Source organism: Triturus cristatus, chromosome 6 (genome assembly GCF_964204655.1).
Source record: "Triturus cristatus chromosome 6, aTriCri1.1, whole genome shotgun sequence".
In the NCBI taxonomy this organism is placed as follows: domain Eukaryota; kingdom Metazoa; phylum Chordata; class Amphibia; order Caudata; family Salamandridae; genus Triturus; species Triturus cristatus.
The window spans coordinates 161,974,458-161,997,260 of record NC_140589.1 but is presented as its reverse complement, the minus strand read 5'-3'; the positions used below and the strand labels follow the sequence as shown (position 1 = coordinate 161,997,260).

The 22,803-nt window shown below is 43.8% G+C and overlaps 1 protein-coding gene across 1 annotated transcript in view; it reads left to right on the top strand.

Annotated features, from left to right (window-relative positions):
* LOC146816569 (L-threonine 3-dehydrogenase, mitochondrial-like) overlaps positions 1-22,803 on the top strand; it is a 35,822-nt gene that overhangs the window by 10,099 nt on the left and 2,920 nt on the right. The window contains exons 4-8 of the mRNA XM_085610426.1: positions 3,609-3,679; positions 3,819-3,968; positions 4,069-4,241; positions 6,702-6,792; positions 19,966-20,235. Of these exons, the coding sequence (XP_085466552.1) occupies positions 3,609-3,679; positions 3,819-3,968; positions 4,069-4,241; positions 6,702-6,792; positions 19,966-20,235 (755 nt within the window). The remainder of the gene's footprint in view (positions 1-3,608; positions 3,680-3,818; positions 3,969-4,068; positions 4,242-6,701; positions 6,793-19,965; positions 20,236-22,803) is intronic.

The following is a 22,803-nucleotide window of genomic DNA, read 5'->3' as shown; positions in this document are numbered from 1 at the left end:
TGCTAGTTTGTTGATATTTACAAAACACCCTTCCAGGCCTAAAGCGCGAAGTTACTCTGTATGTACCATTGCTATAGTTGGTCATGGAGCACTGTAATTTTCATTTCATCCATTGGTGCCCTTCAGGTGTACCATGGCTCAAAATCATAAAAATGTTGTTAGACCTGCAGGTTTACTAACTTGAAAAATCTACTCGGACCAACTGTTATGTACTTGACTTGACCTCTGTCTCTGAAAGCCGAGCAAATGTGACAAGATTTAAATGCATCTTTATTGCTCATTCACTTTGTGGGCAATAAAGATGCATTAAAATCTTGTTACATTTGCTCCGCTTTTAGAGACGGAGGTCAAAAGTCAGTGTGCCTTCCTACTTGCCAGAAAGGACGAGTAGGCCCTAAAAATAGACCGTCCTTATTAAATCTGGCTCGCCATAGCAAGTGGATTTTTCGAGCCCTGTGTACAGTAAAAAGATGATGGCGGCAGGTAGAGATATTGGGACACTTGGGTGTTGCATGAGGTTTTAAGGTGTTGTAAGGCATGATGCGTCCATCTTCAGTGCACATAACCTATGGGTGTTGCATAGAGTGTGAAAAACAGCTGCAGCCATGCATGCAAATGCATACTATCTCTTTAAAGAACAAATCTTGTGGGGCGTCAGGGCACTGAACAGGAAAGTGCCCTATGGAGTCCATTCAAAAGTGAAGATCAGCCCTGTTGGCTGTAGGAAAGCTTAATTCTATATACAGACCTGATAACCTATGGAGTGAGTTGAGCATATGTTTTTGGGGGTGGGAGTCATAATTTTATTGTTATAAGTTCAAAGTGGTTGCTTAACTTTTTTTTTTTTTTGATAGGGTGTTGCATATTTTTTAGGTTTTTACCAAGAAGGAGCTTCTATGTTTGTGGATTCTTATGATAAAGGACGCAATCAGAAGTGTTTTGTTTTTTGACCTATGGTCCTGCCTTTGCGGTGTGGAGCCTAGATGGGCACTGCAGAAAAAATGCACTAGTACTATGAAAGCCAAGTGCTTTCAATGAGAATTTGGTGTGACAAGTAGCCAGTGCATGGTTATAAGGGCTGAAGTGATAGGGCCATGTCGGTTCGTGCTTGGAACTGTTTGGCAGTATCACTCTAGATACCTTGAAGCTTTCTCGTGAAACACAAAGGGCTCCTGAGGCCTGGACCACATGATGAGTAGCCCAAGCAAGGAAAGCTGCACTAAAACGTTGAACGGTCTTCATTACATTGACCTGACTTTGGAGTTCTGATCACCTCCAAATTTATTGTTATTTTGGATTTATATCGCGCCCAATCACCTGCAGGTCTCTAGGCGCTTGAAATCTCTAGTTACAACAATAAGCTTGGCAGACATTGCAAGAAAGACACTCCCTGGTCTAGCTGACACTCAGAATCCTTCTAAACAACAGTGTTTTTAGCATCTTCCTAAACCGCAGGAGGTTCCCTTCCCTGCGCAGCATCTCAGGCAGCGTGTTCCATAGCTGAGGGACTAAAACAGAGAAGGCTCTGCCTCCCTTAGTGACTAATTTGTAACGGGGGCAGACCAATAGCTGAGAATCTGAAGATCTGAGTGTTCTCACTGGGCTGTACACAACCAAACGATCTGCAATGTAAGCTGGAGCCTGGCTGTAAATTGCCTTATGGGCCGTGCATAGGCTCTTAAATTCCACTCGCTCTTTAATGGGGAGCCAGTGCAGGCTATGAAGCAGAGGGGAGGCCTTAGTTCTCCGTGGGAGTCTAAAAATAAGTCGTGCGGCGTCATTCAACACGACCTGTAGTCTATTTGTCAGGGTTTTGGGGAGTCCCAGATAGAGGGCATTCCCATAATCTAGTCTTGAAATAACAGTTGCTGCTACGATTGAGCGCATCATTGATTGAGAAAGGACAGGAGCTAACTTCCGCAGTTGACGGATCACATTAGTGCAGCTTCCCACCACAGAGGAGATTTGACTGGACATTGAGAGATCACAGTCCAGTTTAATCCCCAAACTTTTTACATTCAAACTTGGTTTTGGAGCAAGACCTAACTCTGCTGGCCAGTAGAGGTCATTCCAAGGTGAGGCGGTAGATGGAATCACCAGTACCTCAGTCTTGTCTGGGTTAATCTTCAACAGATTTTCAGTCATCCATTGAACAGTGTACCTCAAGATGTTCTGGGCATTAAGTTGTGCAGTCCTTGTGTTGTCGACACTCAGCAACAGCTGCGTGTCGTCCGCATAATTAAAAACTTAAAACTTTATGAGAGGTGGGATCCAATATCTTTAAATCATGCTGTGGTGTGGATCTTCCATTCTCCATAGTCTAAAAATGAGATCGGTTTTGGGGTTTTCAGTTTATTTATTTTTTGGTAACATTCAGTTGATTACGGCCTGGAGGCATGGTGGACGGGGAGTCTACATTTCTCAGGAGTGATAGGTTACAGTTTTTGAATGCTCTCGGTATCATCCACCTATTAATCTAAGTTTTCAAGTTAAGCAACATTTATACATTGCAGAGGAAAGAGCCTGTCCTGGTGCTTTGGGCCCTCTATCTTTTGAGAGAATAGTGTGTTGTAAGTAAAGGAGGGGTTCATTGTAATGTCTCCCTCTGCCACAGAGTTGGCAGAGGTCTTGGAAGGGTCGTCCCACCAGCATACAGGCCGGTAATTTGGAGAGTGAGGCACATTGAAAAAAGAAAAGTATAGATCAGTGGCTTCTTGACTGGTAAATTTAACAGAGCACAGCATACAGAAACAATTGTAACTGTTAAGCCCAGAGATTCAGAAGTAGATTAATGGATAGAAAATAGTTCAGTCTTACTAGCCGAATACTATGTTAGCAGAAACTACGGAATCCGCCTTGGCTTCAGACCTCTGGTTGGATAACCTATGTCTAAGCAAGTGGTGCCATCTCTTGGGGAGATGGGAAACCTCTTCTCGGTGCACCGATGCTGTGATGAGACAAAAGTGTAAGAAAGGGATGTTCATCTTCTTCGCAGGTACACCACTCTGTGGTGGCATTGTTTGGAAATTCTTATTAAGTTACCATAGTGTTGTGCAACAGTCCAATAGTTGTCAGGATTCTGTGAAGAAGCCATTGTCAACAATTCTCTGGCCACCATGTAAAAAGTGTCTTGTGGGTCTCCTAAAACATCCTCCAAAGGGTACACACTGGCATTCCACCTTTTCATCCCCGAGCTGCCCATATGTTCGTCCAGGTGAGTGCTAACTAGCAGAACTCCTGTACCCCCACAGACGACTGTCCACTGGCACAGTGTTGGCTATGTTAGACCACCACAAGGAACAGGAAAGCGCAATCAGTGGAGTGATAAGAATGATCAGGTCATATAACCACACCTTTTAAACATTTTGGATATTAAAATGGGCTTTGTAAATAGTACTCGATCATTTACTTATCAATTACATCTCATAAGGGGTCCGTTCTTGTAGGCTCATTAAAAGATACTTTCCCAGTTGCATTCTTTTGTCCTTTTGAAACTCTGCTTGAATGTCGTAGCGTTGTAAAGTGAATAAATGCTGCTTTAACTGAAGTAAACCCACAAAGTGGTCTCCATCTTCCATTGTAACCATTAATTGTGGCTTACTTTGCAGGAAACAATTTGGGAAAAACAACGTTATCCTGTCTGATATCAGAAAGCCCCCTGATAGTGTCTTCTACAGTGGTAAGAGATTTAGAAACCTTTTTACTTGACACCTCTTCTAGGGGAGAGATGTATATTTTGAAGTTTATTTAATAATAGTCATTTTTAGTCTTCATCTTTGACTCCTACATAAATATTGCTTTGCTTCTTTTGGAACCAGGCCCCTTCATCTATTCAGATATTTTGGACTACAAGAACCTGCGTGAAATTATTGTGAATAATCGTATCACGTGGCTCATCCATTACAGTGCCTTGCTCAGTGCTGTTGGAGAAGCGAACGTTCCCTTGGCTAGAGCTGTCAATATAACCGGTAAGCATCGACTGACGCTCAAACCCTCTCGGATGGGTCCATGATGGACGAGAGCAGTGGTGCTGCAAACCCTCCGACTGACTAACGCGTTTCATTGTAGGTTTGCACAATATTCTAGACATTGCTGCGGAACACAGTCTGCGGCTGTTTGTACCCAGTACGATAGGAGCATTTGGACCTACCTCTCCACGCAACCCAACCCCTGATCTTTGTATCCAGCGGCCACGGACCATCTATGGTGTGTCCAAGGTCCATGCAGAACTCATGGGAGAGGTAAGTACCAACTGTTTGCAGATGCAGGGCTGTTCTGCCTCCTCCTAGTTTTTTTTTTATTTGAAAATGCTTAATAGCTACCATTGTCATTGTGTTGGATTATGAAAGCCTGGGAAGAGAGCCATATAAAAGCTACTATGCAAAGCAGAGTTCAGTTAATCTCTTAAACACTGACATGCATTGAACTTTAATGTTCCTGTCAAACTCCTACAACCTCTTGGTCCCTTGTGGCACTCTGTTCCCTTGTGGCACTCTGTTCCCTTGTGGCACTCTGTTCCCTTGTGGCACTCTGTTCCCTTGTGGCACTCTGTTCCCTTGTGGCACTCTGTTCCCTTGTGGCACTCTGTTCCCTTGTGGCACTCTGTTCCCTTGTGGCACTCTGTTCCCTTGTGGCACTCTGTTCCCTTGTGGCACTCTGTTCCCTTGTGGCACTCTGTTCCCTTGTGGCACTCTGTTCCCTTGTGGCACTCTGTTCCCTTGTGGCACTCTGTTCCCTTGTGGCACTCTGTTCCCTTGTGGCACTCTGTTCCCTTGTGGCACTCTGTTCCCTTGTGGCACTCTGTTCCCTTGTGGCACTCTGTTCCCTTGTGGCACTCTGTTCCCTTGTGGCACTCTGTTCCCTTGTGGCACTCTGTTCCCTTGTGGCACTCTGTTCCCTTGTGGCACTCTGTTCCCTTGTGGCACTCTGTTCCCTTGTGGCACTCTGTTCCCTTGTGGCACTCTGTTCCCTTGTGGCACTCTGTTCCCTTGTGGCACTCTGTTCCCTTGTGGCACTCTGTTCCCTTGTGGCACTCTGTTCCCTTGTGGCACTCTGTTCCCTTGTGGCACTCTGTTCCCTTGTGGCACTCTGTTCCCTTGTGGCACTCTGTTCCCTTGTGGCACTCTGTTCCCTTGTGGCACTCTGTTCCCTTGTGGCACTCTGTTCCCTTGTGGCACTCTGTTCCCTTGTGGCACTCTGTTCCCTTGTGGCACTCTGTTCCCTTGTGGCACTCTGTTCCCTTGTGGCACTCTGTTCCCTTGTGGCACTCTGTTCCCTTGTGGCACTCTGTTCCCTTGTGGCACTCTGTTCCCTTGTGGCACTCTGTTCCCTTGTGGCACTCTGTTCCCTTGTGGCACTCTGTTCCCTTGTGGCACTCTGTTCCCTTGTGGCACTCTGTTCCCTTGTGGCACTCTGCTGAGATGGTATACCCCAATGTCTATCTTTAATAAAGAAGACCTGTTGGTGAACCATTTAGCACAGACTAATGGACAGACGTTGGCCTTTAGTGGTTATAGTCTGCATGTTAGTGCACTGATTCTTTAATGACTTTTCCACATGTCGAATTTATAATAGTAGGTTTGGGGGTAGACCAGTTAAAGACCCCCCCCCCCCCCCCCACGCCCCACCTTTGTTTTTGCATTGTATACTAATGCCCAAATTTAGTCCCATGTATTTCAAGGTATGACTATGTTTCTGAAAATTGTACCTAAAAACAGAACCTGAAAACAATGTTGGGTTGTCTGAAGTTCATGGTTAATGTAGGAAGCTAGCTTACTATAATGTAGAAAGGTGTTCAGATGGGCTGCTGAACTTGAGGCGTGGGCAGATTATCATTCTCAGAGTATCAGAAACCAATAGAGGAATGCAGGCTGTCGCCTTTCACTGGTACCACAGGGCCTTCCTAGGGCAGCATTTAAAGTACAGTTGACCACTTCTGCTCCGACTCTCGTGAATATAGGAACATAAAAAGATGATGGATGGAATGCTGAACATTGGCAAAGAGTCACCCCTAGTCACAGATCTGGGTTAAATCCACCCCACTTTTTTCTTTCCTCTCCCCACCATGCAACCCCAGTTTGGAATCGGCCATATGCAAATCAGTCTTGACCGTTCTCATGGTAAAAGTCCAGCCTGAACTTTTGGGCCTGGTCCTCCCTGGACCGTAAACCACCATTCTGGAACCTATTTTGGAATGTCACCCCTCATAAGCCAGGCTAGCCTGAATCCAATGGATGTGGAGCATAATCTATTGGTTGTGCATGTGCAAAGTATTGAGAGATATGCATCCCAATCTAAAAACGACACTATTATAGAAGAAAGCTAAAATTGTCTGGACACTTTCAAAATATTAATATTTGCATCTTATGTTACAAATACAATGCACACCTTTTTGATATGATCGTTAAGGCATCTAGCTAAACTGTCTTTGAATAGATGCAGTTGTTTTGTCTGCACCAATTCTGCGAAGATTTAAAAAGTATAAACTTAACTATAGATTGTCTTTTGTACTCGTCAAGATGCGTGGTTAGAAGTCCTTATTGCTTTTCCTCTGTTAATCCGTGATAAGGAAAATTTATGGCAAAAGAGTGTGGTAATCCAGACTAGGTCACGGTTATGAAACCCCTCCCCTGTCAGATTTGCATTGATTTCTTGATTGGGTTCGCTTGCTAGGTGTATTGACGCAACTCTTTTATGCTCAGTACTACCACTACAGGTATGGATTGGACTTTCGGTGTCTACGGTATCCTGGAATCATCTCTGCAGACACACAGCCTGGTGGTGGCACGACAGGTGAGTGCTTGTTACCAATACTGCCTTAATCACTAAAAGGTGTGTATAGATATTTTTTTATTTTTTAGGGAGTACTTCAGACCTCAATTCTGCTGCATAGTTAATAACCCATGAGTACACCCACTTTAAGGCTGCTCCTTTAACAGACCATGGAAAAATAGAATTCCAAGTTGGTCTGGCCAGGGTTCGAACTGGTGAACTGCCAATAACCACCAGTTTCAATGACTAGCATTCAGCGCTTTGACCACTCTCCCAGGTACTGTATCCTGGCCTACCTTGGTAGGCACGCACTGAAAGTGTGTTCCACAAGTAGCATTCCCTGCTGAATGTCTTTTGAGGTAGGGGTTTAGTATCTGACTGGGGTTTAGTATCTGACTGGGCTAGATCTCCAAACGAGAGAACATGCTATGGATTAAAACTGGCTTTGAAGGGCATAATGACTAACAGAATTCGGGCGTGCATGGGGCAGATGGGGAGGAGTAATTCAAGTGTGAAAATAAAAACTGACTGGTGTGATACTAGTAGGTTAGATGTGACCAGAAATTATTTTCTGTTCTCGTATACCAAATATTTTCCAAGAATCTTGATGGAAATAATTATTTGTAATTACAATGTTTTTTTCTTCTACCTTTCATCCCCCCCCCTTCACTGACGGAGGAAATTGTGCAAAAAGTGAAGGGGGGGGGGGGGAAGAAAAAATAGACTGCTTTTTTTTTCTTCCCCTCCCCCCTTCACTTTTTGCACAATTTCCTCCGTCAGTGAACATTTTACACTCAATTTGCTGTCTGGTCTTCTACGCAGACTCTGCTTTTTGCACGCTAGCCCCTGTTATAATATCTTGAAGCAGAACAATAAAAGTGGGGACACCTAAACTCGTAGATGCGTTTGTTTTCCTATGGGAGTGTTGCTTGTAAGCTTTATTTTGATCTGTATTGGCCCGTCTACTGTACTGCCACAAATTGTAGTTTTTAGGTCTCGGCTAGCGAAGCCTGCGCTTGTGCAGTCTCACTCGCGAGATTTAATGACTTGAAGAGAGGGGCTTTAACCTGCCCCGCTTCTCTCCTCTTCTCCATTGGCTGGCCTCTTGAATGCTGGTCAGCCATTGGAGAAGAGGTTTGTCTCTCCAAACCAGCCCCATCCTTTTCGGATTCGGGGGCGTGTTTTTTCGATTCTTTCTCTCCTCTGGAATGTAAACATTCCAGCCAATGGCAAGAGGAGAGAAAGGAAAACACGCCCCCGAATCCGAAAACGCCACTGCGTTTCTCTGAGGCATTTCTGCTTGACCTCGGAGAAAGGCAGTGGTGTGCTCGTCCTCTCCCCCCTGCTCTCGGCTCCCGTGTCCTCCTGTCCTCTCAGGCTGTGCACGTAGGGGAGGAATTCTGAATCTGACGTGAGGTCGGTTTTCATCTCCTCCTTCCACCCCCTCCCCGCAGCATCCTCCGTGGGCTTCCCTCTAGTGGGTTCCCTCGCCCTGTCTGCTCCTGGATCGCCCCACCGAAGCGCCTCCTGTGTGCACTGCAGCTCCCCTCGCCTCCTGCTCCGGCAGGATACAGGAGGGGGCGCCGAAGCCTTGCCAGCCAAACCCCTGATGAAACGCAGATTTTTTTTTTGTCTTTCAGAAATATCTCCTGTGCCCGGTTAGATCCCGAATGTGACCGCATGGGCTAATGGTGGACATCCCCGCTCGACGACCCTCCCTCCCCCCCCCCCCCCCCCCCCCCCCCCCCCCCACAGCTCCCTAGCCTCCCCACCCCCACGTGCAAACACTCACTGCCCTTCCTTCATTCATACTAAATGAATGTTCAATAGACACCGGTCTGCGGACCGCAGAGAGCGCCCTGCACTCGGATCCCTCCCATTGCAGTAGCACACCTCCCGGGGGCTTACAGGGGCACTTTTCCGGCTACATGCCGCATCACTTCCTTCAACTCTTTAGCTCACCGAAGGTGAACCGACAGTGCCCGCTCTGCAGCAGCCCCCTTGGTTCCTTATTGTGGAGCAGGCCGAGGGGCTGCAGTGCTGAGGATCGCGGACTGGGTGATACAAGAGATCGAGAATTAAATTGTTGCTCTTTTGCGCCACCCCGCGGTCTTCCTCAGAATTATCGGATTTCACTTGCCAAGTATTGTCGACAGGCCGAAGAAAAAGCAAAGCATCTTAGATTGTAAATACATTAGTGACATTGTGGAAACCATGCATTGTTTCCACAAGTTTTCAATTGAATATTTGCAGAAGTGGAAAGTGGCTAACCCTGTTCTGTACGTAATCGATGGTATCAGTTGCCCAAAAACTATCGATTCAACTCATATTTTAAGATGACATTTTCCTTTTTAGGGAGGGGAGGGGAGGCTGGGTGACGCCAGCGGCTTCTCCTCAACTCCCACTGACAATGTAGCTTGAACATGTTTACATTTTTCTTTAAAAGAAAAGTGGGTAAATCACTGTTGGGAGAAATGTTGCTAAGTGGCAGGACACCACGCACGGGTAGTCAATTGCTATTTCAGTCAGCAATAAATAGCTTCTCTGACCATTTTCAAAAACATATGTATTCACTCTGTCGTTAATCATCAAATGAATTAATCCAATATACTTTTTTTTCCAAATACTTTCTCTGTTTCCTAGATGTAACTTTTTCGCACTAGCATGGGAGTGGGTGTCATAAGCATCAAATGGTAGTGTTTGTACAACTTTAAGGACACAGGAAAGTCTTGCTATCTATTTTTATTGGAGTAGTTTTATATAGCGCAAATTCGACCCGAAAGTATTGAAACTGTTTATATGAGCATCAATTACCTTACATAAAGTCACGCTCATTTTTTTTTAGGCATGGGGAAAATTAAAGTGATTTGCCCAGGATCACAGGATGTGGTGCTGACGCCGATTGTCATGTTCCCCAAGTCCAAAGTCTGCAACGCTGCCTGTTACGTCACATCCGCTCTCAGATTCAGATGAATGCATTATGGGAATGTTTCTTATGACCGTTGCTGCTTTATAGAAGGCTGTATTGAGTAGTGCTCGCTCACCCCCTAAGTTGGAACCGTTTTGCTCGTCCATTAAAAGTCTTGATAACTATTAGATGTTGCACGATCTTCCCCGGAGCAGAGTTTTGCACACTGGCCAGTTTACTTTTGCCCTGGAAAGAGCGTGTCCTGCTGGGCAGTCAGGGCAGAACTAAAAATAAAAAATGAGTGCCGGTGAGTGCCACCTGCAACCACCGGTTCACATTTACCGGTGTGTGGTGTCAGTGTTATGCCGTTATGTGTGCTGCGAAATGCACGCATGCGTTAACTATTGTGTTAGGATGATTTTGGATATAGAAATGCGTTTAAGCGTTGAGCGCGGTTCCTTATGCCAACGAAGGTGCACTCCTATGCACAAATGTGTGTTTGTTGAAGTTTGTGTGCCTTTCTTGTGCGTGCTTGTGAGGCTGTAAGAAAATAAAACTTTATTAAAGATAATAAAAACCCTAATGTGTATCCGTGCTTTGCGGCGAATGGCTATACCGGTTGTGTTTGTGTATTTAGAGCAGACGATTGTCACGCCATCATAAACACCTTTTAATGTGTGTGCGGGTGGCTCTATTTGTGTGTGTGGCTCTGTGTGTGGGTGCAAATGCAATAGGTCTCGCATTTGAGAGTGATTAAGCTATTAACAGGGTAAATAACAATGCCGTTTCTTTAAATGTTTTAAAAACAAAAATGTCATGAGCAATGCCAATAGCTCTAATTTTAACAATGCCGAGACCATTGCATTGTAAATGCTTGTTCAAGTCTCTAATGAGACCGTGTATAGGCACGGCTGCATTGAATCGGATTGGCCGGAATACCGCCCTGGGCGAAAAAAAGTTTGTTTGTGGAGGGGAGAGTTTGCTGCATTGTGACAGGTGTGAGGAGGGCAGGGGTTGATGGGGTGCTAACCATTCTGCTGAAGTACATTTAAGGGTTGATTACAAAATCTTTAACTGGTTCCAATTGAGATAAAGTGGGATGAACAAGCTGCTGTTTGCATGACATGGAACCAGACTGCTCGCTGCTGCGCCCCTCGCAATATTGGAGGCCTGGGCCCCACTCACCCAAGGCCGGCCTAATTGCACTCAGGTGTAGGGTGGCTGTAGTGCCCATGCCCACTTTTGTACTTTAAGTGTGCACTTCTACTCTGGACACACCCAGCCTGTCATCCGCTGACATGATTTGAGTGGAGCAAGAATGGCTGAGGCGAGTGAAATTCTGGCTTTGCATTTGTCTCCACCTCTCTTGTGGGAAAGGGACATCTTCTGGAAACCACTATGCAAGACCAACTTTTCCTTCTGGTAACTGGCTGTTAATCGATTAAAAGGTAGTAAACACTTAGGGGTATATTCACAAGAACGTGTGTTAGACATCACCAGAGTTAGCTAAGGTAACATTTCACATCGCAGCCTATCACGGTTAAATATCCCCATGTTAACGTGCAATTCACAACACAGTGCTAGCATGTGATAGTGTGCCGATAACGCAGACCACGTCTTTGCTGGAGATACAAAACACAAACTTCAAGGCGTGAAAAGGTGTGATGTGCACTAACGTGATCAAACAGTGAGAACCAGCGAGAGGTCTCAAACGCCTCTATAGAGCCCAGACTGCGCGATGAAAGGGGAACAGGCTTTATCTCCATCACAACAGGCTCGGCGGTGCTTTGTGAAAACAAACACAAAGTGCAAACGGTTTATAGACTTTTACTGGCATGTGGGATGCAACACCATCCCACACACCTTTTTATTACAAGCAGGGGTGTTCTCCATTAGGGCTGCGCCCCTCTGAAATTCCTGCACATTTACATAAAAACATATTTTATTTAGAGATGTGATCGTTTCTCTAAATACATTGATTGTATTTAAGCCTGTGCTGCCTGCCTGCCCTGCCTCACTCTGAAGCAGGAGCCGGAACAAGGCAGTAAATCCAATTTCTGAACTGTAATGTGGGATGCAGGGATTTCTATTTAAGGCCCTTTATTACCCTTTTGGTCTATGGGTGTATGCACTCTGTAGACCAGTGACTCAATCAGCGTAACGGTTTCTGGCGTGGAAGATTTCATCCCAGCGTGACTTCAGATGTCTATTATTGAAAGGCATAGATCCTGCCCTTTCGTCATACGTGAGAGTGGATGTAAGTCTGATCTGGTGACTTGTTCTCGGTAATAGTGTTTGCATGCTAATGTTGTTTTGTGCTGAGACCCCTCATCATGCTAACTATCCATACTGTGATACCCAAGGCCCTCGCTGCAGATTGCTAGCTCCGTTAGAAGAGGACCTACTGTATTCCTCCCCCCCCCCCCCCCCTCCCCCCCCCCCCTCCCCCTGAAACGATCCAAACGACGAGCAGGGTTCTTGTTCGCTTGCGAAGTTGATCCAAATATCCAAGTCAAGCACAGCGATTAATATGTGCTTACAGTGAACAGTTCTGATGTATGACATTAAAACTGGCTCTGTCTTCATGCCACTAAGTTAACACTGATGCCAAAAACATGGATTCATTTGCAAACTATGAATGTTAAAAACGATAAAGGAATGCATTTCCGCTATTTAGTGCCGCTCCTATTCAACATATTTACTGTAAAAATGTAAGTCCATACAAAGCGTTGTGGGAAGAGAAGTTTATTGATCGTCAGTTCCCTGCTCTCCACAGCACCACATCTCAACATTCTACTGCGCCCTCTAGGTGAAGGGCGGAACCAAAAGTGAGGTAACAGAGCGGGGCAATACCAAGTGGAAAAAAGGAGGAAAAATACCAGCAAGTTATAACACATCTTCCTTTCCTTAGAAATCTAACAGAAAATAAAAGATACAATACAAAGTCTTTCTGCCATTCCGTTACCTTTATTGTTCTGTTACTGCATCTAGAGTCCATACTTCCAGGCAATTCGCTTGACACACTACTTGGCTTGTTACTGGTGGCTTGCTCAGAATAAGGAACCAGTCTGTCCATGCTCCATTTCCTGCCATGGTAACAACGTTTTTACCAACATCACTTATCTTTTCAGGACCATAGAATTTGTTGTACCTACTAGCACCAGTGACAGGTTTCTGCACCAAGGATTGTTGGCCAACTTTCCACTCGCATGGCTTGGTTCCCCATCTTATGTCATACTGTTGTTTGTAATTCTGATGGCTCCGGATTCTCTCTTGAGTAATTTGCTTATCGCACACAAAGGTATTCTCCTCAAATAACCAGTTAGGCGTAAGTGTTGATCCCGGTTTTCAAAAGGGGAATAACCTGTTACACGGTTTGGGGTTATTGCGTGCGACCAAATCATGTCTTTGATGGATTGGATTATGGGTTTGTGGGAATGCATCTTTTATCATTCTGTTGCAGCGTTCTACCAACCCATTTGCACGTGGACAATACAACGGGGTAGAAACGTGTTTTATGGCTAAGCGAACCAAAAACTCTCATCTCTTCCGAGACAAACTGAAACCCATTATCAGTAATGAGAGTATGTGGAATACCTTCACAGGCAAATGTGTCAGAAAGATTTTAATGGCCTTGGTGTCCGCTTTGTTGACAAACTTAAGGGTAATCCATTTGGAGAAATAATCAACTAAAACCAGAATAAATCTTTCTTGCAGTCCTGTTACTTGTAATGGCCTTATGATATCTAAGGCCAATTTTTCCCATGCCTTGATGGGAACTTGTACAAGAGGTGTTCTTGTTGTGCGTTTAGTTTTGTCACTTATACCACATGCATGACATCCCTTGACTAGTTCTTCAATATGGGTGTCCATGCCAGGAAACCAGTATCCTGAGCGTAGTTTAGTTTTAGTCAGACTCCTCCCCAAATGGTCTTCGTGAGCTAAATCACAAATGCGTTTCCTGAGGACCCCAGGAGGTATAATTTTCTCAGCCTTATAAATATTAGAACCCACAATGGATCATTCTTCTCTCACATTCCAATAAGGCTGGAACTCATTGGGAAGATTTCCACACTTACTGTGCCAACACTTCTTGATTTATTCACTTGCGGCATTAAGTGTGGAATCTTCTTTATAAGATGTTCCACTCCTCTTCAAGAATTGCGGGAATGGAAACCTGAAGTACCTCAAGTCCTCTACGTTACCTTCATTAGGCATGTCAATGGGGAGGCGAGAGAATCCGCAACCTGATTTTTATTACCAGGCACATACTCTATTGTGTAATTGTAATTTTGTAAAGAAACCAACCATTTAACAATTCTTGATGTGGTCTTTTCAATGTCTTTTGATGAAAACAAGGCAACTAACGGTTTGTGATCTGTCTTTAATTTGAACGGTAGACCCCACAGAAAATATTTAAAGTGATTGGTGGCCCTAAAACACGAAAGGGCTTATTTCTCAATAGTAGCGTAATTGATTTCTGCCTCCTTTAGCGTTATTGAGGCGAAGGCTATTATATTTTTTTTCCTGACATTTTGAAACTGTGTGTGGCACCAATGCCTCTGTTACTGGCGTCCGTGGTTAAGATGGTGTCTTTTGTGCTATCAAAACTACCTATGCAGGGAGCCGACACTATCGTTCTTTTAATATTAGAAAATGCTTGGTCATGAATAGGTAACCAGACGTCCTTTTTCAACAGGTCTCTTATGGGTTGTACTAATTCTGAGAAGTTTTTAATAAACTTAGACATGTACTCTGCTAAGCCTAGGAATGATTTGATTTCCTTTGTTCATTGATATGGGAGCTTTTACAACAGCCTCTATCAAGTCCGTTTTAGGTTTAATCCCTTCACTAGAGAGTGTGTCCAAGGAAATCTACTGAGGCTACCCCAATCTTGCACTTGCCTTTGTTTATGGGAAGACCTGCCTCTCTTAGTTTGTTGCACACCTTTCTCAAATTGGAATCCTGTTCCATTTCACTAGACCCATAGATAAGAATATCGTCCTGAAAGCATAAGGATTTATCTATGTCCGCCAAAATGTGTTGCATTATTCTTTGAAAGGCGGATGAGGCAGAAGCCAACCCAAATGGCAATCTCAGAAATTTATATGTGCCAAACGGTGTGGTGAACGCGGTCAGTGATTGAGAATCGAGGTGTAATGGTACTTGATAATATACCGATGTAAGATTGAACACCGAAAAATGTAGCTCCCTTTATGACTGATAACATTTCATTGATTTTTGGGGAGTGGGAACCTGTCCACCCATATGCTAGAATTCAAACTTCTAAGGTCTACACACATGCGAATGTCTTGGCTGTGTTTTTTTTTTTTTTTTTACGTGATCACAATGGGGGCCACCCATTCCGAGCTTTCAACAACCTGTATAATACCTTGTTTCACCAGTCTCAAGTTCTTTTTTTAAGAGGTTCTCGCAAAGGCACGGATCTGGTTTTGTGTGCGACAGGAACAGCATCATTTTTCAGTGTTATCTTGTGTTCATGGTTTTTTAATACTCCTACCTGGTCAGAAAAGCATTCTGGGAATTCCTCACATATACCCCCACCTGTTAAGGATCTGTCTACAAGTAAAACTTGTTCTTTGTTGTTAGGGTCAAGGGTGATACCCAAATCCTTTTGGTGTTTCCACCCCAGTAGGTTGCTTCCCTTCTCATTAATATACACCTTGCCATATGTATTTCTATCCTTGAACGTGATGCGCATTTTCACCATACCTCTTAGTGGTATGGGTTCCTTATTGTATCCCCCAGGGTGTACATCTGGTTTCTCAAGTGTGTAAGTACAGTTATGGAACAACAAGTTAAACGTTTCTCCATCTACTAGAGTGTACGGAGAACAAGAGTCAGCATGCACATTAATTTTCTTACCATCTAAAAGTATCTCACGTACAGGATAATTATTTTTTTCTTCCAACTCTTGGTCACTCACTTGAAATATAAACTTATTGTCCCTAGAGACAGAAACATGTTCATAATGTACTTCACTCTTTGCCTCTTTGGAATTACACATTTTGGAAAAGCAGCCAATTTTATTGCACTTGCTGGGAACCTGGGAAAATTGGCAAGATGATTACAATTGCCGCAACGATAACCTTTGAAAATGTCTTTCTTAACTTTAGATTTGTTTGAGGTGTGAATTTCAGTTACCTTTAAAACATCCTCCACAATCTCATTTACTTGTTTTTCATCATGGGAAAAATCTTTACTGGTTTTCATCTCTTTAACACAGTAGGCCTTATGCTCTATACTTATAGCTTCATCCAAATCAGGATTTTGGGTTAGAAGCCTCTCTTGCACTTTGTGGTCATTGGTGCAGTGAACTAATTGATCCCTAATAAGGGAATCCGTAAGTGCACCAAAATCACAAGTAGCTGAAAGACCTCTCAAAGCTGCAATATACGATGTTACTTTCTCATTTTTTCCTTGGCCCCTTTTAAAAAAACTTGTCTTTCTAAAACCACATTAATTTTATCTTTGAAATGAGACCCCAATTTCCTTCAAGTAGTGGTGAAAACATCGTCATCCCCTTCACCTGTGAGATCCTCAATTTTCTCGTTGTGTACCCAAAATGTGCATGGGGGTTATGTTGCTTTTCTTACTGAAGAGAACTTCTCCCCACCAATAGCAATTAAATAAGAGTGTAACATTTTAACCCACCTGTCCCAAGGAATATCAGGTTCCCCATCGTCGATCAAAAATGGAGGAGGTTGACTCCTATTCACAACAGACATATTTGTAAAATAATGTACCAGGAAAAATGCAAGAATTAGAAGAATGTAATGCACATACAAAAGGATGATGAACACTCCAACAATTTGCACACGATGAAAAATGCTAATTACTGTAATGAATTAGACAGTTAATGATACTGTGTGGAAAGATATAAGATGAATTTAAAATGAAGAAGTCTTGAAGAATTGCTTGGAAACTGCAGGCAAGCTGTGCCTGTCAGCATGAATCTGTAAGTGCACCTCTGTGAAAACGGAGCTAGTCTTGAGGATTGTTACTTGGAAACTGCGGGCAAGCTGTGCCTGTCGCCCCAATCTATAAGTTCACCTCTGTGGAGATGAAACGCAAGCAGATTGCCTCTGGACTGATTGAAGGAAATCATAATGAGACGAAAAGGAAAGATGAGGAGTGCTGAAACAATCCTTTAACATGAACACCTGAACAGAGCAACAAAAAAAAAGTTTGAGCACAGGGGCGCAGAAGAAGAAAAAAAATATCACTGGCGCTTGGAAAGCCACGGAGGAAAACCCCAATATCCCCAAATCACCTCACAAAACCTTCGTGTTGGTGAAGTGCGAAGCGCAGGCACCTAAAGTACTTGGGAACTTAAACAAGGAGCAGCCTCATCAAAGATATGGTAGCGTTGTAACTTCTCCGGAATCTTCTTAGCGGGAAATGAAGACTGCCAGAACACCGTTGACAGGAAGGATCGCTGAGGGAGCGCCTCGCGACACCCAGGAGAAGGTGAAGATCACAAAGCAAACGCTGGTGCCAGGAACGTTCTTCCCCGTATGCAGCCAAGCCCACAGGTGCCGAAACAGGACACTGCTCTCCAGGCGGGCAACTAGAGCCAAATTTCGGGGGGGGCTGAAAAAGATTTCGGGGGGGGGCTAAGTCTTCCAGCCATAGGCAGAGTGGCTGTAAGAAGGGGCGAAAACGCAACAAAAGCCTAATTAACGTGTAAATGGTCTTTTAAAGACCCGTGAAGTACTCAGGTGCGGCTGCAATTTGACGGACGCCAGCCCGCGAGGCTGTCTCAGCCGGGCTGACACACATGACGGGGGGGGCTGAAGCCCGGTGAGCCCAATGGGTGTTGCGCGCCTGCTGCTCTCGATAAACTGCAGTGAAGTCCTGCACAGGCGCTTGAAGAGACACTGCCACGGACCACCCCTGCAGATGCACATGCGCCAGAGCGGGACACCATACGAAGAGCTGGGACGAAGTTAGGCGCAGACTCTCCTCCGACACTGCCACGATATAGGAAGAGACCGGCAAAGAGAAGTGGAAACCCTCGAGGTGATGGGTACTAAAGTCAGAACGTTGAGGGAAAGAGATGGAAGAGCGTCAAAGCAGGTGAAACTTGAAGACCTGGGGCGGGGACTGACGCTGAAAAATCGTCGCCGATCTGTAAATACACACAAAGTGTTGTGGGAAGAGAAGTTTATTGATCGTCAGTTCCCTACTCTCCACAGCACCACATCTCAACATTCTACTGTGCCCTCTAGGTGAAGGGCGGACCCAAACGTGAGGTAAGAGGGGGGGGGAATACCAAGTGGTCAAAAAAGGAGGAATAATACCAGCAAGTTATAACATTTACTTTGCTTAATCTTGCATTCCCCAATAGTAAGCTATTTTATGATGTTTATCTGTATCTTACTCAGTGCATACTTTAAGGCTTGAGCCTGCCAGGTGTTTAAGAGGGGCTTTGATTGACAGAAGCCAAACAAAGTACCTGTCAGTGGGTTGGCCTCTCTACAGAGTACACAAAACAATGTTTATGTATTCCATTTGCAACAGAAATTCTGTGGATATGTGTGTGATGGAGTACACAGATGTCAAAATATTTGCAAGGCCAAAGTAAGAGAAATTAAAGTGCCTTCAATATTTATTTTTTTAAGGAGTGCAGTGCATGTTTGGGGCGAGGAAGTGCGTTTGGGGAAGAGTGAAAAGAAGATGCTGTAAGAGGTGGCTGCGGATGTGAGAATGGACAAGATAGGCAGAGAAAAAGAGGATATATATCTAACATACAGCAGACATAACTGAAGGCCAGCACTCCTTTCAAAGGCCTCAATGCTTTTTAATTCCCAGTTTCAGAATTGAAACATTTCCAATGTTAATTATAATAAATCATTATTCCTCATTTATCTTAAACAACTAACACCCATTGTCAAAGCCAGTCATCTTGACAGGCTTTAGGTGTGTCAGTTGTCGTCATTAATCTGGATACAATTACATCTCAGAGAGAAACCAAAGTACTGGTTAGGTGGCACACTATGGGAATCACAGAAATGTATTTGACATGTTCCTTTATAGAAGGCACCCACTTTTTTCATCCCACTTAAAGACCTGTCTGCACACATTTCTAAATGACTGGTTGCAGCCAGTAGCGGTGGGTGCTTCTAGAAGTCTGGTTGGAGAATATTTTTTCAAAGTTAATGCTGCATGCAGTGCAAGACACTGGGAAAGCATGCATTTTAAAGGGCTAAAGTTGTCATGCTGTACAATTTACACATTACAGTAACTGAACATATTAATGCAGGAACTGGGGCAGTCTTTATTGTGTTTAATATTTCAAGATATACGTTACCACTGCTTTATAAGCCTTGCTTTATCGCTACATTCATTTGCTTTAAAATGCAACGTTTGTCAATCTTTTTTCATTTCTTTCTCGGGAGAGGGACTCACCCTGGATCGCAGGTTTGTCCATTGAACTTGTTCACATCGTGCGCTATATAAGTCATGCCCAGCGTTTATGCCTCACCACTTTCGAATGTCACCAGCTGCCACTGATTACGACTGGTATTAACAGTGTTAGATCAGCTCTGCAGCAGGCTGTGGCAGATGCCACAGCTTGGAAAATGGGAACCCTTAAGCTACCCTTAAGCTATGGTTGCTGAGGAGGACTGGATTCATACCTGGTGTTGTAGAGAAGTGGTGATTATGTAAATGAGTTCAATTGAGTCATTTAATTTCCAGTTACCTTGCGTGGATAACACTGAGGCCTATCTTGGGGGATCTGGTGCTTCCGGACCTTGCTTGGATATTCTGTCTGGAGGAATAGGCCCCTGCTCTAGTACTCTTGTTTTACAATGAGTTAAAACAATCCATCTAATAAAAGTAAGCACTTCCTTTTCTACTAGAATGGCATGTACTTACGTTTTTTTTTTTTTTTACTGTGGCAGAAGGTCTGGTCTAAAATACAGTATGTAACACCATTACCACTCCAGATGACAGTGCAGGAAGTTGAAGCATTGTCCAGTCCACAGAACGTATGGTATTGCTGCAACCTAGACTGGATGTAAAAGAATACTGTTTCCTAATTTGGGTTTAGGAGAGGGTGGTGGTTGGCTTACTTCTACTGTGGATCACGGCGACTTGAGTTCTGATTCCATATTTCTCATTTGTCCAATCTGTTATGGCAAATTTCTACATCTCCCTCTGTGCTAGTTGTGAGCTGCTAGAATTTGCAGTAGGGCCAATAAAAAGCAGTATGTTAAAAAAATGTCAAATAGAATAACTTTTTCTCTTGTCCCTTACAGATTATGCAGTGCAGATATTCCATGATGCAATGAAGACGGGAAAGTTTGACTGTAACCTGAAGCCAGACACGCGTCTACCAATGATGTACATTGATGACTGCTTGAGAGCTACTCTGGAGGTTTTAGAGGCCCCTGCAGAAGCTTTAAGTATGAGGACTTATAACATTAATGCCATGAGCTTTACCCCTGAACAGCTGGCTGAAGAGGTTCGGAAACACATGCCCGAACTCAAAGTGTCGTACAGCGTTGATCCTGTCAGACAAGGCATTGGTGAGTTTCAACTGCATGACCTGCTGCCTCTACCTTCAAGATTGCCTTGGCTTTAGATGATCATTTGCAACAGTTCTCTGCACAAGGACCAAAGAGTTCCTCCATGTGCATTTGAGTATGCTTTGAGAACTTGCTATGGGGTTCAGTTTAGTCTAATATGTTTAGCTCTGCCAGAAATTGTGCCATCTAGTGTAACTTAAAAGTAGCTTGGCTGCGATTGAAGGCAATAGTTATACACCATTACCAAAACTTTCGGCAAGTATTACTGTCCCCTTATTCATCAAAAATGATAAGCGGTGTTAGGTCCATAACTCACATTTTTTGCAAACTTAAGAATTTTTTTTAAAGTGTTCTCTGGTGTTAACCTTGCAGATAAGACAAACTGGGTCTTTTTCACTGTGCTGCCTTGCAACCCTAATGAGTAAAACAGCTAGTAGGAGAGATGGGGAAACACTCACTCTTACGGCCTAGCAAAAGGATGGTAATCCCCAATGGGTGAGGGGCAGAGTGGACAGGGTACAGTCCTTGCTTTGGGAAAGGAAGAGAAGGTCTTGAGTGCTAGACAAGTAAAGGTATGAGGGAATCCCTGGAGGGGGAGGATACTGGTTGGGACAAGGTAGGAGAGTTGAAAAAAAATCTAACAGACAAAGCAGGTCCAAGGTGGTTGCAACCGGAAGTCTATCTGTTAAAGATGCAGAGTTCACCAGAGTCTTACACCCCTCTCACCCCCCACCACAGCCCCATGTCTCCCTATGCAACACAGACTTGCAGATCTTTATGCATTGGTGTTGCAATATCTAAGTTGTCGCCTCGCTATCTGCTAATGTTATATTCCATTTTTCAACATGGTAGGTAAAGATTTCTCAATTAGAATTACGCCAACTTTTTTAACACCTTCCCTTGGCACATTGAATAGTTCCACTTGTGTCTGAAACACTGGTGTTTATTAAGCAAGAAGGTCTGCAACTTAGTTCTCGTTTTTGGACCTTCGAGCCAGACAAAATGTGATGGCACAGGAAGTTTAAATGCAGTCTACAGTTACATTCGTGTCAATTCGTCTGTTGAAAAATCACATTTATTGCACGTTCAAAAACTTGAACAATGAAGTTGACTTTTATTCTTCCTGTCAACTTTGTTCTTATCTTTGGACACTTTCTCAGGAGGAAAGTCTATATTTTGTACCACATAAGCTTACTATAACAATATTGGTAGCACTGGCATAGCATGCCACACTTTTACAAATTTGCTCAATGTTTCCTCATCAGGCTTTCCTTTTGTTACCAAGGCAACTCTAGCGCTCCTAGCAAAATTGTGGTGGGTAACACACGCTTCATCCTCTTAGAAAGATCTGCCTTGCCGCTGTACTTTGATCGCTACTACCTGCAACACAGGCTAATTTATACCGTAATCCAGAATCTTACCTAGCGTAACATCTCTGCCACAGTTTACTGAACCCAAGCATATGTGGTGCAGTGATGTACCTTGACACAACATGTCTGACGTTTCTGTCCCACAATATACACACTGAATGCACATTTTATTTTAGACTATTTTCTTTAGGAAAAGTAGCGGAACTCTGCCCAGGCCTAGTGGTAACCTGTATGGAGGGCACCCTTTTAGATTCTGTCTACCTTTTTCCTAGTGTAAATCCTGGCAATTCCAAGAACTGGATGAGGTGACCTTACTCATGTAATGTGACCTGCTTCATCATAGGCCACCTCATCCCACCCTGGTGAGATGGTACTACCAGGGTAGGTTAGGCCTCAAGTGGCACTATCTTGAGGAATTCTTAGATTTTTTTCTTTGGAGAAATACCTATGATCCAGTTAATTTATGTTAAAAATACCTCAGAGTAAACCACAAAAGATCCTGTAATAGGTAGTACCTGTGTGTGTGTGTGTATATATATATATATATATATATATATATATATTCAGAGAATGTTTCTGGTGTATGTTGACCCTTATGTACCTCTGAGGTGTCAACTTGTTTCTGCCCATAGATAGCCTAGCACAGTCTCGGGCATTTGTCAGGGCTCATATACGAATCCTTATTTTATTTAATGTAAAGAGGACCTACCTATCTTTGGCAAGTCATAAGGTAACTTTTTCTGGCGTCAGAGTAAAAGGAACTGGCAATAGGGTAGACAGATATATTAATGTAAAGACTGCAACTAAGGACTGCGAGCGTTTTTAAAAGTTTAAAAACGGGAGTACAAATGTGGCACTACACACTGTGACTTAACCCACGTGAGAATAAACCTGCACATTTCCGATTCTGGTTGCTACGTTGCCTAGCCCAGAGAGGCCCTGTGACTCGTGGTCTGTTCGGGGTGGGGGACTCCTAGTGTCACACTCTGAGGAGTATACATATCTTTAGATGTATGCTGCAGCAAAGAAAGGCTTCTATTCTTGGCTAGGTTCACACTCAGCCTTCTGAGGAAATCACTAGTGCACGAGCGTGCCCAGTTCGAAGTGTAATGTATTAATTGTGCTGCTTTAAAAGGGTGGCCTGTAATAAATGTAAATTACCTAGTTTAAAAGTATATAGACCACGGTAGTTTGTGAA